At 33.3% G+C, this 16451-nt stretch overlaps 3 protein-coding genes and 1 long non-coding RNA gene across 4 annotated transcripts; all 4 read right to left on the bottom strand.

Moving 5' to 3' along the window:
- Nucleotides 1-767: 767 nt before the first annotated feature.
- On the bottom strand, nt 768-1370 carry LOC123195331 (auxin-induced protein 6B-like). The gene has a single exon (XM_044609026.1). The coding sequence runs from the start codon at nt 1259-1261 to the stop codon at nt 884-886; it is 378 nt and encodes a 125-aa protein (XP_044464961.1). The 5' UTR covers nt 1262-1370; the 3' UTR covers nt 768-883.
- Nucleotides 1371-4688: 3318 nt separating this feature from the next.
- Nucleotides 4689-5510, bottom strand: LOC123195943 (auxin-induced protein 6B-like). Its single transcript, XM_044609817.1, has one exon. The coding sequence runs from the start codon at nt 5240-5242 to the stop codon at nt 4904-4906; it is 339 nt and encodes a 112-aa protein (XP_044465752.1). The 5' UTR covers nt 5243-5510; the 3' UTR covers nt 4689-4903.
- A 3545-nt stretch (nt 5511-9055) lies between these two features.
- LOC123192168 (protein SMALL AUXIN UP-REGULATED RNA 10-like) lies at nt 9056-9732 on the bottom strand. Its single transcript, XM_044604623.1, has one exon. It carries the CDS (start codon nt 9635-9637, stop codon nt 9155-9157), a length of 483 nt encoding a protein of 160 aa, XP_044460558.1. The 5' UTR covers nt 9638-9732; the 3' UTR covers nt 9056-9154.
- Nucleotides 9733-12155: 2423 nt separating this feature from the next.
- On the bottom strand, nt 12156-13442 carry LOC123218525. Its single transcript, XR_006502707.1, has 2 exons — nt 12500-13442; nt 12156-12391 (listed from the first exon to the last, which is right to left on the bottom strand). It is a non-coding gene; the product is annotated as an uncharacterized LOC123218525 (long non-coding RNA).
- Nucleotides 13443-16451: the final 3009 nt, after the last annotated feature.

The following is a 16451-nucleotide window of genomic DNA, read 5'->3' on the forward strand; positions in this document are numbered from 1 at the left end:
TTTATATAATATTACTTTTTTTAGAATTAAATTGTTCATCGTCTTAATGATGAATTTAAGAAATCATAAATAAAAGAAGAGAGAGTTATCACTTTATAAGTATAATATTGAAGTTGAGAGTAATATATAGTAATTTTTTAAACAAAGTAACATACATTTCACTTTCATTATTAAAATACCAATCGTTAATCAAAGATTTGATTTCTCCATTAATTTCATTTCAAAAGTAATATTTTTCAAAGTTTCACAAATGTAATAAAGATTTGAATTCAATTCTTTTACTTTGAAAATTTTCGTACTCTATCAATTTTAGTGACTTTGAATTCTATTTTGATAAAGTTATAATCTTGATTTCATTTTCATAATCATCCAAAAGCAAAACACATGCACAACTTTGTCTTATGAACTTTAACAGAGTTTTGTCGTCTAAAGACAGGACTGAAGGAGCTTTGTGATATTCAATAGGCCCAAAAAAATAAATTTGTTATAAGCAGTCTCTTGAATTGCTTGAGAAATAGGATAGACGATGGAGTTGCTGAACATATAAGAAAAATTTAATTACAATCATTTAGTAAGAACATTTATCACCATTATTATTACTTCTTATAACGTCGAGAGAGAGAGAGAGAGAGATCAGAAATGTTTGTAAAAATAAGGGAAAAAAAAATGATAAAATGCTACTTTTGTCTTGTATGCATGGCGGCCTAAGATCTGATAATGACTGAAAGAACACCAAGCCTGTTGCAGAGATGCTTAATTTATGGAGGTAGATTTAAACTGTTTAATTGAATTCTTCAGTAAAATAACACAGACATATACACATTTGTCAATATATAAGTGATCCAAAGCTAAAGCTAAATATAAAACTCCATTAAATTAAAATCTACCATTCAGCACTGGCTCTTCTATTTCTTGAAGAATTTACAATATCCTGTAGTTCTTCAGGTTGGCAAGGCACTGCAAGAACACCCTTTTGCTCAAATCCAAATTCTTCTTGAGCTTGCTCCAGCAGCTTAATGAATTTCGGGTCATTCAGATAACCCAACTCAAAAATGAACCTCTTTGGCTTTTCACCCTTTACTGCAACAACTGCAAAATGACCTTTCTTCACTGTTCCACCTGATCCCTCTTCTTCATTTTCATCCACTGGGTCGAGATAAGCTCCAGCTCTCGATGTTGAGAACAAACAGCGTCGTTGCAGCTTGGTTATGAGCACCTTCAGCTTCATTAAGCCTTTAATTCTCTCTTCTTTCACATCCATTGTATCTATATGACAAAGAAATAGATTCTGTGAAACTTTAATTTTTTGGAGAGAAGATAGAATGAAATTTATACAAGTTAGTAAGGGAGATAGCTAGGAAATAAGGTGAAGCTTCATAGAAATTAGAAGAATGGGGCCAATGCAGCCATGGATTATTTAATGCAATGCTTAATAGTTCATCTCTCCTGTTTTTATGCAAATAGTGGGCCTTCAAGAACACGGTTTACAGTTTCATTTGTTTCCCATCTTCACTACCTCTTTTCTGTCTTAATAAAGGGTGTTTCTTCTTCTACTTCCTCGCTTTCTGCCTTTTTCACTGTGTAAGTTTTTCATTTTTATGCGAACACAAAAGAATTTTGCATCTTTCAATTTTAGTATTATATAAAATTACATAACGCCTGCTGGGTAGAAAGACCAATATATATATTTTTCATCATCCAAACTACCTAAATTAGTAGTTGCAACCGACAAACAATTATGTTAGATTGACTAAGGAAGGTTTCTTAACGTGGGTTTGAGTTGAAATATTTGTTTAATGTGTTCAAACTGTCAGTGCAGTGTGCTGTACTATTGAATTCTGAATTATTGTCGATCGGTGTACCTTTGTAAGGAAATTGAGGTACGTGCTTGATGTGTTATCTAATCAAGTTGCATGGTTTCGGTGGAATAACATTTGGGAGAAAATAATATCAATTACAGGCAAAGAGTCCCTTTTGTCACATCTTGTCTAAAATCAAGTTCGTGTGAGACTCAACAAATAATCCGCAAGCTAACTTGAGTAGAAGCAAAAAGGAATATACCAAATAATCATATTTGAAGTTTTTAGAATACCTCATTACCTCAATGCCAAAAGAGCAAATAGACCTAAAAGGAAAATAGAGTTGTATTAAGATTCTCACTAATATAAGGCAAATCCTTAACTGTCCATCTAAAAAAACATATATAGATTTGTACTGTTGAATCTACTTATAAACTTGTATAAATACAAACTTTAGTTAATGTAAAACATTCGTTCCAAGCATTGAGAGGAAACCAATATAGTTTTTTCTCTACCATGTTAATTATTCCTTTATTCTTCATATATATACAATTTTTTAATACCCCACTAAATATAATGCTTAAATGCTTGATCTTCGCGTTTATTTTATTTATTGTCGTTTTTTCCTTAGGTTTAATCACTTAAAAATGAAATTTATCACTAAAGAGAGTGTTTTATTTCTTAGGACAATTTTGATATTTTTAGAATATTTTTCTTGGTAATTATAAGTGATTTTTTATACAACAATGTTGTCACTTTTTTTTTTTAAATATCTGTTCTTGTTCATCAACAGCAATCCGTACACTTGTAGCCCCTGGCATATCCTTTCTGTCCTTGTTACATATCTATAAAAAATCCACATTCTAAATTTTCAAACTATTCACTCACAACATTATTGTATGAACGTGAGTTTAGATGGGCCATTTGATTAATTCTTGGTAGCAAGATAAAAAATTAGAGGTGATGAACGGAAGCTTGTACCCTTTCCAGGCCCCAGACAAAGCATTATTATCTCCTGTAGCGTCCTGCAGGACAAAGGAGCAGCGGTGCGTAGTTGTTAACGTGGGCTCTCAATCAGAGCTGGGGTTTTCCTGTATGGTTGATACTGAGACAGCTTAACGTAGCTATATTTACACCATTCATAATATGTAACACAGAGGAAATGAAGAGAAACTCAAGTATTATAATGGCCACTCTTGCTTTCTTCTTTTTAATTTAATCTAGATATGAAAAATTATACTGTTCTTCTGCTGCAACCCAAATGCCATAATAATATGAGGTGCCCGTTGTTTCAAGTTGCAGGATGTAGCTCAACAACGTCTGGAATCTGAATGGGAACATGAGTTGTACCTGAAATCTCACTGTATATTTATATTCATAGTTGGCTGCAAGCGTCATGAGTCATCACAAATAAATACTTCTCAGTGCTCTCTCTTAATGTTTTGCCATACAGCCAGTTAACGTGGGGGCTGTCACTGCCCCTTCTTTATTGCTTTTTTTTTTTAAATTTTGGTTCGAAAGTAATGAAGGATGTGAACTTTTTAGTTTTTGATGGCATGGTTGAAGTTAAAAAAATAAGACCATTGGCATGAAATTTCTAAGATTCAGCAGGAAATAGGGAAAATGCATATAAAAGTTGAAAAAGATCGAAGGCCATATGCTGGGTTGCGAATGAAATGGGAATCACTGATCAACATGAAATTTCTGAGAAGTCAGCAATGAGAAGCCACACACAGTACATTGTTACAGCAACTCCATTAAATGCATTTGATGAGGCGAATTCAACAGATCTGTTTGACAAAATAATAAACCAGTTTCAGTACTCCTTTTTCTGAGTTTTAATATTCTTGTACTGATCTTCATTGAAAAACTTACTCTATTATGGTGAGTCTTTTATATAACTGAACTATAGCAGGTTTTCTTTTAACCCTAATTAAAGTGGGAAAAGACTAAACTTATTAAGATGGGAAAAGAAGAACTCGTTAGAAGGGGAAGAGAATCTCTTAAAATATATTAAAAAATCTCGATTGGGAAAAATATTACTTCCCTTTTCCAATTTCCAGCTTCAAGGACAAAAGTTTATGTATTGCTTGTTAATCATTGGAACACTTCAATTCACTGACACAAATCCGCGTTCAACTTGCACAGTCCGCGTTCTGAATTATCAAAATCTCCTTAAATTCTTGCCTGTATGAACACACGCAGCAATATCGCAGATGGATGGACTAAAATACTGATTAAAAGTGGGACCTTCACATGTGAGATTATTCATCCACCGCCATTTCTCTTGCACCTTATATCTGTTCTTCGATTTCAACGGTATGGGGCATCCTGACAATATTGGCTGTTCATTACTTTAACCTGAAAAGCCTTTCACGTAATCAGTAGATCCAAATGTGCACGAAAGCACAAATGGTTTCTAAAGGTCAAAATAAAAAAAAATCCATTTCCCAAATACACCTAATGTATACCAATTTCATCACATGGAATTTAAGATTTGGACAATACTACAAGATGAAGACCAGTTATCTTTTTCTTGTTTGAATGACCGAATCTATCTGTCAAGAATGCTTGACATGAATTCAAATGCAGCCAATATTCTGAATATTTAATTCATTTTATGCTGCAGAGATGATAGCCAAATAAAAATTAATTTACATTAAAACCGTTCATATGGGTAAAGTTTCTTCAACGTCTCAAACCTACCTCGGTTTAAGCTGCTTTCCCTTAATTAAACAGGTTTTTAAAATGATTATTGATACGAGAATTATGATGAGATGAAAAACTCAGCTAACCCATCAAGTAAAATAATTCTTGAGTTAACTCATTGATCTCATCTTCATTGAAAGCACACAACTAACGGTTCTTCATTTGGATAAACAGTATATGTAACAATTAATTAACAAAGCCAGTATATAATGTGTGATGATCGATAAAGGAAAATCCTGAAGTACAACACACTCAAACAGATATACATTTTGCTTGCTAATGATATCTAAACTGATGTGCTCATGAAAAAATAATTGAGCACTGAATTGAAGGATTGAGCTAGCTTGAAAAGAAGTAATATGCAGAGATGAGTTCTTTCCAAGGGAACTGTACTATTAAGTACGGACTTTTATATGTTTCATATGATGTAAAACATCTTCCAGTTCCTCAGGTAGGCAAGGGATTTTAAGAACACCCTTCTGATAAAATCCATATTCTTCTTCGGCTAGCTTCAGTAAACTCAAGAATTTTGGGTTCTTCAGAATTCCCAACTCTACAATGAACCTCTTTGGTTCTCCGCCCTTTACTGCAACAACTGCAATATGACCTTTCTTTACATCGTTTGGCAAATTTGCTGCACTTTCCTCTTCACCATCCTCACGCCGTCGTTGCAGCTTGGTTATGGCCATCTTAAGCTTCATAAAGCCTTTGATTTTCTCTCCCTTAATATCCATATCGATTATGGCTGAGGAATTCTTTGATACTATAAAAAACTGTCGCACTTTGAAGTACTCTTGTTGTGCTTTCTTTTACCTTTAAATTTTTTGGAGAGCCTCCAGCGAAATTTATACTGGTTAGTAAAGCCGTGGAGGTGATGGGAAGTCAGCTGAAGCTTCTTAGAAATAGTTGGGGCCATTTCATGTCGATGTAACCATGCATTATTTAATGCATATTTGATGATTCATCTCCCTGTTTTTTATATTTTCTGCAACTCTGGGCCTTTGAAAAGATTTGATACGGTGTTTTATTTGTTTCCCATCTCGAATACCTTTTCTTCTCATCTAATAATTGATGCCGCCTGTTTTTTTACCTCCTCTTTCCTAGATTTGCACGACCAAGTTACATTCATTCATGTTACCTATTAATTTAAATGAATGAAGCGAGAATAATGCAATAAAAAACCGGTTGGACCGTCTGATCACCCGGTTCAACAAGTAATTAATCCAGCCTAGTTTTTATTTAATTGTTGATTAAGTAAAAATCGATGAAACCCAATAAAAAGCTGGTTAACTGGAAAAAATTCTTTAAATCTAAAAAGACTGTTTCAATCAAATTTGACAGTTTATATATTACTTTATTAAATATTAAAATTTAAAAACTATAAAAAATTAAAATTCAATATTAAAACTTAAAATGTAAACCAGATCAAACTTTCTCCACACTGCAAATTTGTGAATTATTTCTACCTTAGTGTTATACATTGTATTATCAATATAAATAAAGAGATTTAAAGATATACTAATCTTTTATAGTGGTAAATTTGAAAATGTTTTATAGATAATACTCGTATTAATTAATGGAATAATGGTATAATGTTATAAAATGTTAATTAAATACTTCATAATCATTCATTCAATTATAATAGTTTAGATTAAAATTGACAAATTGAATTAGTCAAATTACAAATTAGTGAAATTATTGGTCTTAATATAAAAACATTGAGTGAGAACGAGGACATGAAGTCACAATTGACTTATAAATAGAATTAAAGGGAATTCATAATTCTTTTAGGTTAATTTAAAGCAAACTCTATATATCATGTTAAATTTTATTCATTCTTTTAGAGTGTACAAAATAAACAAGACAAATGCTACTTCTAACCTCGCCGGTAATACTGAATTCGTATGCATTGTGCTTGGTGGTTGGAAGACAAAAGTTCATGTCATGTTTAAACTAGTTTGGAATGCCCCAAAAAGTTTGTCTTCATAATATTATAAGATATTAGAACAATTAAAACACGTCTTTCTTATTTTCAATTTTGTACGTGGAGAATTCAGCAGCGACGACCACGTTTTCGTTATCCCCAGTACCAAAAAATTAAAAAAAAGAGTAATTGCAACCGACGGTAGAAATTTAAGTTGACTTATAAAGGGTTTCTTCGTACTCTCTTTGAAATATTATTTATTCATCGTGTCCAAACTGTAGGTGTTCTGTGGCAGTGGCACATTTGAATTCTTACTTGGTCAAGACTGACACCACCTAACTTTGAATAACAAGGTACCTTTGTAAGGCGAGTGATTTGGTGTGTTTACTTATCCGATGATGTGGTTTAAGTACTAAATACTGCCCTGGCAAGGGTCCTAAACTGTGCATAGATAAAGATAATGCAAATGAATAAGCTGAACGATGATTTCCCACCCGAACTTTGATGGAACTGTTTGTTTCATCATTTAAATTTAAAAAATTTGTTTATCCATTCATCATCTAATTCTATTAATGAAAACCTGGTATGTGAAAGGGAAGCAAAGTCATTTTACTGAATCCTGTAATTTCTTCCCAAACCATTGTGAACCTTCCCATCTCCATCCTCTTCTAAATATTCCGCTAAACAAATGTTATTGGTTTCACATTACCAAAACATGAGAATAGGGATGGATATGAATTGAGTCAGATTCAAATATCTTCTAACTTCAGTTCGACTAAAATGAAATATAAGATGACTCAAGATTATTAATTCAAAGTTAATAATAGTTCAAGTTCGATTCAGTCTTTAAGTTTGGAGTTCAAAGTTTGGTTCAATTTGTAATTTGAATTCATAACTTATATTCGTGACTTAAATTTATAACTTATTAACAAAAAGACAACATTTTAATAATTGTTTGACATAATTCAAATCAAATTACATTTTAAATTTAAACTAAATTGAGTTATTGTCTGATTCATGAGACCAATTAAATCGAACTTTTCATAAGTTGATTTTCGCTCAATTTTAGAAATAATTTAACTTTTTTAGCTTGAGTTTGACATAGACAAATTTAATCCAATAGTGGCAATGATGGAAAGGCTGATGGTGGTTATGATAAGGATGGAGCTAGGGAAGGTTCAAACATTGATTTTGGAAAGAAATTAAATATTTTTTAGGCAAATGAACTTTTCTACCATTTCATGTGATGGGTTTTATTAACAAAAGTAGATAACGGATAAATAAATAAATTTTTTAAATTTAAAAAATGAGAAATGTTATTCTATCCAAGTTTGGGTGATTCGGCCAAATAAGTATGACCATGCAGTGTATAACAAGTTTCCTTGGAAGACTCAAATCCTGATTAATTTCGATAGCGGTGGTGGGGCATCTCTCATATGGCCAGCTCATGGCCGCTGTAAACCAAGATATATGCAACTTGGCATCTGCCTCTTTCCGCTTAATTAAAGTTACGAAAGCAGCTTATTCACCTCCTCTTCAGCCTGTTGATTTAACCCGCCAAGGCCAAGCAGTCTCCACCTGCAAAAAGAGTATTTTTGGACGAGAGAGGAACGACCATAAATGATCATGAGAAGAAAAAAATGAGAGAAATTAAACAATATTTGTTTTTTCAATTTATTTTTTCATTGAAACCTCCATAGAATGATGTGAATTTATTAAAAAGAATAAAAGTAAACAGATATAAAGTTATATATCATTTATTTAGCTAACACTTAATTAACCTTAGAATTCCTACAGACTATCCAAGATTTTATATATAATCGTCATATCGAAGAATTATTACGCCATGATTATAAAAGAACAAAGAATCTTTAAATTCAATAGTCGCATTGAACATTTGGTCATTTTTCTCGCCATCTTAAGAGTTAAATAACATTTCACTTTTAACTGCTTTATCATTTGGGTTCTTTGCTTCTCAACATCAGCAACAATGAGACATTTCAGAAAACAAATGGTTGAAATTATTACTCTTTATAGTGTAGCTTGGACTCACGATGCTCCATTTGCTTAGAGTCTCTTTCTGTATCATCCAAGCTAGAAGCAAGTTAATTTCTTGGAACACTAGGCATGTCCATAGCCACTTTTCTGCGTAAATTTTGTCTTCATTATTTAATAATACAGTGTGCAAACCGCGTCCGAAGAGTTTTGGCTAAAACTTCCCATGAATTATGTTTTTTTTTTTTTTTTTTGCAGGCATTAGTTGTCAAACGCGTAATTAATTAATGAGGAATTTATATCTGCTTTCAGAATTTTGATTGTCTATCTATAACGCATCTTATATCAATCCCATTGCTAAAGAAAATTGTTTGAAATTGTCTCTGATCCATTATTGGATTTGCATATGGCCCATTACCCATTTTCTGACTTAGATTTTTATCAATAATTTTCTAGCAACATATACGTACAAACAACAGGCTACGAAGTGCCATAGCTGACTATTCAATTTCTTAAGAGAGTTGTAACATTCCTTGGTTAAAATTCATTATGTTTAAGGAAAATTGTTTTGTCTTCCTATAGTTTGATATAAAATTGTAGAAACAAGTGTGCTAATGTGCATAAAACGTATAGCAAATTACGATCTATCTATATACTATATAGAGAAGCTTCAAAGAGATCTACAAAGAATATAGAAACAAAAATCTTCATGGATTCTCCCAGCTAGCTAGTAACTCTGTATGATACTTGAATTACAGGTAGCCCAGGTTCCATCACCAGGCTTAATCTGGCATCGGTTTTCAAGAATTTCTTGCAATTCCTGAGGCAAACACGGCACCGTAATTGCTCCCCTATTCTCGAACCCGTATTCCTCCGCGGCCTGCTCCAGTAAACTCAAGAATGCAGGGTTGGTTAAGTAGCCTAATTCAACCATGAACCTTTGTGTTTCCTCACCCTTAACAGCAAAAACAACAAAATGACCTTTCTTTACATCATCAGGAACAAGATCAGGTCCTCTGGAAGCTAAGAATGGAAGACGCTTTTGCAATCTTTCTAACAAAAACCTCACCATCCGCCGTCTGTTACTTCCTTCACGATTATTCTTCATCTTTGTAGACATTATCTCTTCGAAGCTACCCTTTTTTTCTGGGAGGCTTTGATGTAATTTATACTGGGTGGAGAAATGTGTTTCCGGGAAACAACGAATCATTAAATGAATTTGATGGGTCGAATTTAATTCTTTTCGACTGTTTTTTATTGAACACGGTGGATATACGTGTCGACTTTCTGGAAACTAAAAATGATCAGAATTAACAATTATTGATGCTGATAAATGCGGAGATGGTATAAAGAAGATGATGTAATGCTGTAATGTAGTACGGAAACAGAAATAGAGAAACGTGAAAACGCGAAAACAGAAACGTAAAAACGCATTTTTTAAAAAATATGGGAAACGGAAACATAGGAAAACTTATAAATATGAAAAATATAAGGTTTTTTTTTATAAATACAAAATTTTTAATAATAAAAATATATAAACTTGTATAATATAAAAATAAATAATAAAAAAAGAATGAAGAAAAAAAATACTATAAAATAGAATCATAAAATTTATTGTAAATTGTTCTTAAACAAACACACATAGATATTTAAGAAAAAAATAACAATATACACCAATCTATATGATATGTCGGGAAAAATATGAGTAACACATAAAAAAGTAGAGAGAAGATGAATTCAATATAAGATTTAAAGACATTTTCGGTTTGAAAATATAAAAGATATGTGTTTAATTGATTTTACGATTTTTCTCCTAAAATAAATATGTTTTAAAATTTTTCAAAAATTTTGAAATGACCCGAAACATTTTCTATAAGTTTCGGAAAGTTTCGAAAACAGAAACATTTTCGAAAATTTTGAAATGACCCGAAACATTTTCTACAAGTTTTGGGAAGTTTCGAAAACAGAAACATTTTCGAAACGTAGAAACGCATCCTATTATAAGTTTCCGTGCTACTTGTAAGTCATTGTTTGTTAAGAAGTCAAGGTGCAGTTGGAGGCATTGAAGGCCGAAGGGTGTAACAGTGAAGAGGAGTTGAAGCTTAATAAATTGATAGCTACAAGGGATTCCCCACTCTGTCCTTGACTTGTTAGCTAAGAGTATTTTTCTGAAGCCTGTTTCCGGGAAACTCTCCAAGATACTTCATAGGAGAGTGATCTTTTAGTTTCATTATCTTTTCCTTTTTTAAGTTTAATTGTTGACATAATTATAATATTTTTTTATATTTTTATTTTAAAAGTTTATATTTGTAATTATTAAAATTAAAGATAAATTTGAAATAATTAAAAAGTAATAATGAATCATGAGACAAAATCAATTATCTCAAAATTTTTAGACTTTAGGTTTTCTGGAGAGCAACCGTTGGATTATGAGCTGAAGATGACCTGGGAGAACCATCCAGGACTTTCAATTAAAAGCCTTTCATGTCAAGAATGGAAAACAGCATATAAGGCACACTCAAGACTTGATTTGAAATTTCTTGCTAGTTTGGTTGTTGAACAGAAAGAGATAAACAATTGATAAGAAACAAGTCAATTAGAAAAACAAAGAACAATATGGAATTTTATGAATAATACCTAAATTTCATTAACTATAAATGAGTTACAGAATTGTTGCTATTTTGTATCGTGGGATTGTTTTGTCTTCTTTGTATTCTTTTTTTTTTTAAACAAAAAACTTCATTGGAATTGGACCATCACATTAAAATTTTTATAAAAAGAAGGTCGAAGGACAATTTTCCACCCAAGGTTTAATGAAAAGATAAATTTTCATCTATTAACTTTCAAAAATCTAAATATCAATCAAATTTCTCACCCAAGGTTTAATAAAAAGACAAATTTTTATCCGTTAACTTTTGAAATTTTAAATACCCAACCAATTTTCCACCTAACGTTTAATAAAAAGACAAATTTCCACCCGTTAACTTTCAAACCTTGGGTGGGAAATTGTCCTTTGGCCCTAAAAAGAAAACCAAAACCATCTATAATTAAAAAGTTTTTCTTTGTTAAAGAGGAAGGCAAATAATATCCAAGATATAATTGAAACTCACAATTATACTAAAGTGATATTACACAACATTTTAAATAAATTACATAAGATATAACCAAAATTGGTTCTAATCACAAGAACAACAACTCCGATAAACAAAACTATGTCTAATCATTATAATTTCACAACTATCAACCACAAGAATGACAATCTTGCTGCTGAAAAGAAATCAAATATCCATCAAACTACTTGTCAATGTTTCTGAGCAAGCTTCCTCAGGCTAGGTTTGTAACGTGGGTTTGAAGCTAGAGATCTTGCATTCTAATTGTCACACCATCTAATAGCTTGGAAATACTGCTTGCTTGAATTTCAACCAGCAAATTCTTCAGCCAAGCTAGTTCAATTGATACATGGCTTGGTGCTTTGTATCTTGCTTTAGCAGAAGAAAGAGCAACTACCCTTTGTTTTCTAAAACTCCGCTGAACCAAATCACTCCTAAAGAATACATAGTAGCCACTGGTTGACCACCTATCACTTGGATTTCCAGCGCATTCAGCATCTGCATAAGCTTCTATCATTTTTATTTGCGATGGTCTAAACCGTGTATTAAAATCCTTTTTATTTGAGGAAATATGATGGGTGTTGCTTGAAATTAACTAAATTTCCGATATAGTAAGGATAAGACAGGGCCAACTGCAGAAGGTTGTTTTCCCTTATCATCTCTATCATTTATTAGTGATGATATTTTCTTTCTATAAATCGCAATCAAAGTGACTACAGAACACTGATATAAATGCCATGATAAGATTAGATCGCCCATGCTTGATCCCTGTTTATCTTTCTCCAGCTCTTTCATGCCCCTTCAATTAATTCTACCGCTACAATGGAACTGTTAGCTGGTTTTGTTTTCATTTTCTGCATGCAAAAACAAAGACAATAACTATTATCAGAAATTCTAATCGTCAATATAGTCTTAAAATCCAGTTATACAGAACATTATTTCAATTTCAAAAACACTGTTACCATATCTTCATATGCTTGTCGCCATCACCAGTACTATTGGGAAAAAAAAAAATCATTGAGGAACATGCCCCTTATCCTTCTCAGTACAAAAACCATGGAACCAAATGCATCGATTTTATTGACTCATTTTTAATAGAAGAGAATGCGGAGATTTGTGTATTTAATTTTCTTTTGATGCTTTCTTGCTCTCAACTGAGAGAAACATTCTTTGCAAATTGCAGGTGAAGGGCATTGTCGTATTTGGTATGCTTGTGAGATAGGTTGAACAACAATTCAGATGCATATTTAAGAGGGTTGGGGCCAATCCATGTGATTAGTGTCTGTGATCATAATTTTGCCATGACTACATGAAAAACCAGAGTAGTCTTTTTTTTCAAACAAAAAATCCCATTTGAGCCAGATCACTCCTTTAGAGCTGTACTAATTGCACCAAACAAGTAAAATCTCAAATCCAGTAGTCAGTCACACAACCCCTAAACTAGTCAAGTGGGAATGAACTCATGCCCTCTCACCTCATGTTCCCTCGGTTGGTTTGATTATCAGTAAAAAGTGGATCTGTCAAATTTCCTGTTTTGGGGCCTGCCAGGCCTTCAATGGAAAGGGATGAGTTAGACTCATTGTCATTATCGCTTACAAGATTTATAATCATCGCATGAAGTTACAATCCTGAAGGCTCTTTCAGGTCAGCATCTTTAGGTTCTTCAAGAACCAGAGATCACCGGTCTTTGATCGTTGCCCTTTTTTTTGTTTATTTTTGTTTCCCAGAGAAAATAAATTATGAGACAATGCTGATCCAGGATTAATGTTTCTCTATAGGGAATTAGCAGCAACAGATTGTTCTAGACAATGAACTACTAATGAAAAAGGCTAGCTCATGGTGACCAAATTTGCAGATGTCAAACTACAAATGGATAAAAGCAAATGATAACCAAATTTGCAGAAATTAAACTACTAATGGAAGCTAGCTCAGAACAGTATTTCGCTACATAGTCAATGCCCATCAGATTTTCCTTTAGCTCAGAATTTTCTGCAGTTCGTCAGGTCGACATGGAATGGCCAGAGCCCCCTCCTGAGAAAACCCAAATTCTTCTTCGGCTTGCTTCAGCAACTTCAAGAATTCTGGATTGTTGAGATAACCCAAATGGATGACAAACCTTTTTGGTTCCCAACCTTCAGTTGCAATTACAACAAAGTGGCCTTCCTTCACCTTGAGTAGTGGGAGACTAGTCAGCACCTTTTCTGCGAAAAACCTAAGCATTTCAACACTTCCTTTTCTCAAACCTGCAAATTTCCTAGACTTAGCCATTGTCAAGTACACTGCAAAGAAATTCACAACCTCTATGATCAAACTCTTCTACAAGAAACGGAGGTAGATATATAGACATCTTGAGCTTGAAACAGGATGGCAGATGAAATGAAAATACAGAAAAAGTGTTTAGTGGTGGGTTCCACTACATGTGATTCTTCATCAACTATCAGTTCAGTAGTACCCTCTTCTTCTGGCTCAATCTAGTTATTGCACTTGCCAAATATCGGTAAACCTGGGGTCTACAGAAACACTTTATAAGGATGAGAGGACCAAAAACATGATAAAACATCTACTCTCCCATCACGCATTTACAAGGCAGTAACTATCAGTAGTTTCTGGTGCCATGAAGTTATTTTCATATAAACAACACTTTTGAGTAAAAGAGTGTGATGCAAGCACTTCCTTAAGAAAATATCCATCAAATACCATGTTCCTTCCCCGGATTTTAAGATTTGATTCTAGAGTTAAGATGAACACTTACTTTTCTCTTCTAACAAGCTTGCGGGTAATACTTCCCTCCTGGATAAACTTGAGTTACAGGTCCAGCTGATACGTCGATACAGTGCATCAAGGCAAGGAAGAAAATGAACGTGAATGTCCAGGATACTGAAAAGTAGCACATGATTTGATTGTCATACATGCTAAAAAATGTAGCAATTGCCAGAGATGGTCCAGTCCCTTGAAGGTCTCACAACCTAACAAGGTTTAAATCACATTTCGTTTGATTCTAACACCTGCAACAAAACAAACCAAATCCACAGTGTCTTATATGGACGACTGGACAGCACGGTACAAGCATTTATAAACAGGTCATATGGATTGCTAAGATCAATCCGAACTCATTAGTTGTTGTCATGTTCATATATATCGTTTTAGTAAATGAAAAACAAATTACTACCCGTTATAGACTGCATATGGATGGTGTCTTAAATTTTACAATGTGATAGGACTGGTGAGTAGGGACCATGCATGTGGATGCATTGTCCTACCATCTAACCATGTTTTTGATAACATGTGATATATTTTACTCTACAACCACTCTATGGGGTTAATTGCTGAAAATATTATCTACATGCGGACCATGTTTTTCATAAAATTCTCAAGATGTAAAGACCAACAACTATAGACAACAGAAGCCAGATATTGCTACCATTGCGGTATTAATTTCATTTCCATCTGGGTACTTTTCATTTCAAATCCCAACTACATACCATTGTAAATCATCATCCTACAAAAATCTTTTGACAGATTGATATTCAATAGCAACACTTCAACTAACTATGAAGAAGCTAGCACAACTTAACATACTGAAGGTTAAAATAAATTGCAAATCATTTGGGGTAAACAACATTAAAGCAGCCCTTGTTTTCAAGAATCCTGTGGAGCTCACTGAGTCCACAAGAAATGGCATGAACTCCTGCCTGTTTAAACATGAATTCCTCCTTAGCCTGCTTTAATAACATCAAGAACAACAAAATGTCATTCCTTCATGTCCTCCGGAAAAGCCTCCAATGATGAACCAAAATCATCATCAACAGCAACAGCATTCACAAAATATTTTGATCTCCTTAGTAATTTCGGGATAACTCTCACTAGTATCTTCCTAGCAAACCTCAGAATCATCAAAGCTCTACTTATTCTCATTAACCAGTATCTTCCTAGCAAACCTCAGAATCATCAAAGCTCTACTTATTCTCATTATCTTAGGTTAGGCAACAAATAGATAAGCTCAATAAGAGACTGCTAAGTTTTTTCTTGCTTAAATCGCCCTGCAGACTCTAATTTATTTGGAAATTGAAAGATGTTAAAGAAGAAAAGGCATGACCAGATTTTTGAAAGAAGCAAATCAGACTCCTGCATGTGTTTGCACGATATTCTACTCAGATGCATCACTTTCAAAGTTTCTATCTCAGTCTAGTGATTCATGTCAACACCTTCACCTTGGCACATCATAAGAGCTGCACCTTCACTGTAATGTCAATTATCAGAAGGGTTCCAACTCACATGCCCATTGGACAACTAAAAAAAAATATACCTCTCCTCCATGTGGTCGCCCATAGATTACTGAGGTACTAGCAGACATCCATTCCACTGATTATGCATGTATGCTTCATGCAGTGCTACAATAATAGCACAAGAGAGGAAAGGACTAACAAGCCAGCAGATAATGAAGAACCTCAGAATTTGGCCGAGTGCTAACTATGCAAGAAAAATGAAGAAAAAGCCATAGTAACATGGTACCTATATCTCCAATTTCTCATATTTGAATAGACATAGCTGGTTGCGCAAAATATTTAGCAGTGTTTCATGGGTAAATTAGAAAGATGTATGCATGGATAATTAAATTTGAAAGGAAGATAGCAAGTTATAGGACAAGAAATATTAAAGCACAGACCATAACAATGCCCAACATAAAAAGAGGCATTTGATCAAAAATCACAAGACTTACACTAAACATAAACACCGAATATTCTCTGCAAAGCTTAACTAAAAAGCAAGAACCACTCATGTTGCCACTACCATAAGATTATAAAGTAATCAGCATAAGGGGAAACCAACAGGCAAGACCTGGATAAAATCAGTTATTTTATGGAGCTTATGGTTGACAATACGTAGTCCATATAAATACCTTTTAGGTCCAAA

The sequence above is a fragment of the Mangifera indica genome, chromosome 1, assembly GCF_011075055.1.
Source record: "Mangifera indica cultivar Alphonso chromosome 1, CATAS_Mindica_2.1, whole genome shotgun sequence".
Classification (NCBI taxonomy): domain Eukaryota; kingdom Viridiplantae; phylum Streptophyta; class Magnoliopsida; order Sapindales; family Anacardiaceae; genus Mangifera; species Mangifera indica.

Coding starts and splice junctions, on each gene's coding strand:
- LOC123192168 (XM_044604623.1), bottom strand. CDS start 9,637: ATGATTCGTTGTTTCCCGGAAACACATTTCTCCACCCAGTATAAATTA.
- LOC123195943 (XM_044609817.1), bottom strand. CDS start 5,242: ATGGATATTAAGGGAGAGAAAATCAAAGGCTTTATGAAGCTTAAGATG.
- LOC123195331 (XM_044609026.1), bottom strand. CDS start 1,261: ATGGATGTGAAAGAAGAGAGAATTAAAGGCTTAATGAAGCTGAAGGTG.